The 2,744-nt window shown below is 35.0% G+C and overlaps 1 protein-coding gene across 1 annotated transcript; it reads left to right on the forward strand.

Annotated features, from left to right (window-relative positions):
- Nucleotides 1–798: 798 nt before the first annotated feature.
- LOC111084572 (synaptogenesis protein syg-2-like) lies at nucleotides 799–2,341 on the forward strand. Its single transcript, XM_022381248.1, has 2 exons — nucleotides 799–1,111; nucleotides 2,049–2,341. Exons 1-2 carry the CDS (start codon nucleotides 826–828, stop codon nucleotides 2,336–2,338), a joined length of 576 nt encoding a protein of 191 aa, XP_022236956.1. The 5' UTR covers nucleotides 799–825; the 3' UTR covers nucleotides 2,339–2,341.
- Nucleotides 2,342–2,744: the final 403 nt, after the last annotated feature.

Here is a 2,744-nt window from a genome sequence, read left to right on the forward strand (position 1 = left end):
CATCCTGGAGATGACTATTATAATTAGTGTCAATATAAAACATCCTGATGATTACTGTTATAATTAGTGTCAATATAAAATATCCTGGAGACGACTATTATAATTAGTGTCAATATAAAACATCCTGGAAATGTCTGTTATAATAAGTGTGAATCCAAATGAAAGTCTATTTTTGTAAAAAAAAAGTACATTTAAGTTTATAAATTTCTGGCTCTATTTATTACTCGTCAACCAATTTGTTGATTTTTGTCGGTTTGTTTATTCGAGACAGGTTTTCAACCCTAGGGGTCATTTTTAATAGAAATAAATGTCCAAAGTCTCAATGTTTTCTGTCAACAATAAAGAGAGTTGACCTGAGTGTTTGGTTCTTGTTTTTTATTTACTTTCGGCACAAAATTAATTAAGTAACTATGTCACTTATCAATATCCCGGCAAAACGAATTTCATATCTATAATAACAATACTGTTGGTTTCGAAGCATTCGCTCAGTTACGATATAAGCTATAATACCCCCCACTTTTTAAACTAGGATTTCCTAAGTGTGTTTAGAACATCACATTCGCAAACAGTAATAAGCCCGAGACTTTCAAACTTCTTCGCCTTATGAAAAACATTGGCGATTTTCAGACTATATTCTAATGGCAATCTTCTTTAACATAAGCTCAAACATGGCAGTATAATATATTATTTAAAAAAAAAAACCTCACATTAAAAAATACATAAGTTTAAAATTGTGTTAAACGTGTCATTTTATTTTAGAAAAAATTAATTAGACCTCAATTATGAATTTTTGTTCTAGATAAACCAGAATTTTTAGTTCCGGAAATGGAAAAATTTGATGCTGTAGAGGGAGAGTCCGGAACGTTTAACGTCACAGCCAGAGGAAATCCACCAGTTATTGACTACACCTGGATCCGGGATGGTGAGCCTGTATTAGATGTTTCAGATAGCTACATTTGGAAGTCGAAACGAATTACCAGCCATCGAGTAGTTTCAAGAGGACCCATCTTGGAAATCACCGAACTGTCGAGAAATAATGGTGGACAATACGTCTGCGAGGCTTCCAATTCTCAAGGCACCACCAGGAGAGTGATTCTAATCAACGTGTTGTGTAAGTCATGTCAGCTTGGAAAATGATACTGTGCTCATTATGAGAATCTGCTAATATACAAGGTTATCTAGAGTATTCAGCAACCACATGTTTCGAGAGTGGATCCATATATATCTCTTCCTAATACACCAGTTTGTTTAAGTAATACATTAGCAGTGGATTTTGTATGTACTTAATCGCTTAATGTTTACAAGTGGACGACGCTTATATCAAAACGTTATCCACGTGTATAAAAAAAAGTAATACAGTAGCTAACATAATTAGTTTACAGCAAGTTTCTCTGCAGTTTTCTTTCAATTTGTGGGACATAATTTCTGGGTATTATTATACTGGGTATTATATAAATACGGTTATCACAAGAAATGTCCTGTATCTACTAAGTGAGATGCTACATTAGCCTTATGTTACGGATTTTGAAACCATATGGGAGGTATCCCTCTTGTGTTTTCAGTATCTAAAAGGATGAAAAACGCGAATAATGGAGCATATTAAAAACATGCGAGGCAAATAAGCAAAAACGAAAAATGGCAATTTCCTTACAAAACGTTATGTAATTTGGCATGAAATTTCATTTGTGTAATTGAAAGTGTAATTCTAAAAGTTTGAGACAGTATGGTAGTTAGCAAAACGAGTTTTCGATTCGCTTTGTATAATATGAGAAAATCGACGTCTGTTTTAAATGGTCAAATTGTATTATTCTATAAATTCATGATACATTATGTTTATGTCGCAAAGAAACTCATAAAACCAAGTTCCAATATTAAAATTTAATAACTTATTTGGTATGTTCTAAACTTTTTTCATGTTTTATTTGGTGAGTATAGTACTTAGAAAACACACAGAGGAGAGAAAGGCTAACTTTTATCAGTATTCGTCTAGTGTACCGTACATCACCAACGAAATCACTAATGATTCTAGGAGAGAATGTGCATTTCAGATGAAGCGTCTGTAACGAGAGTAAGTCCTCGAACCTACGTGAGGCAAGGGGATGACGCCCAGTTCCAATGTGAGGCTACAGGAAACCCTTTGAGAGAAGACGTCATTCGCTGGAATCGATTGGGATTTGAAACGAAGAGAATGCAGGTCATCTCTGAGAAGGGGCAATCATTTCTTACTGTATTAAACGTCTCCAAGGAGGACTCCGGTGAATTTGAATGCGTGGCCTACAACGGTATTGGAGAGGAGTCTATAGCACGTATTCTGCTTCTTGTCAAGTGTGAGTCGTGAGTGCATTTTTAGGCCTTTGGAACAAAAGCCCGCCAATTTAGTAATCTAATTTCTTTATCGTCGGAAAATAATATTGACATAATAAATAAGTTAAATGTTAAAAACTAACATATAACAATTCAATGTTGTAATATAAAACTAGCTTTATTAAAAACAGGGCACAGCACTAAAAAAAGGGGTCTCTATATTTTTGGTGGTGTCCAACGCCGCCATCATCAGATATTGTTTACAGTTGAACGTTAAATTTAAGTGTTAACTAATGTTTGTTTGTTTGTAATTAAGCACAAAGCTACACAGTGGACTATCTGTGCTCTGCCCACCATGGGTATCGAAACCCAGATTCTTGCGTTGCAAGTCCGCAAACATGCCGCTGTGCCACTGGTGGCGGCTCCTAACGATAGCAACA

The sequence above is a fragment of the Limulus polyphemus genome, unplaced genomic scaffold (genome assembly GCF_000517525.1).
Source record: "Limulus polyphemus unplaced genomic scaffold, Limulus_polyphemus-2.1.2 Scaffold80029, whole genome shotgun sequence".
Lineage (NCBI taxonomy): Eukaryota > Metazoa > Arthropoda > Merostomata > Xiphosura > Limulidae > Limulus > Limulus polyphemus.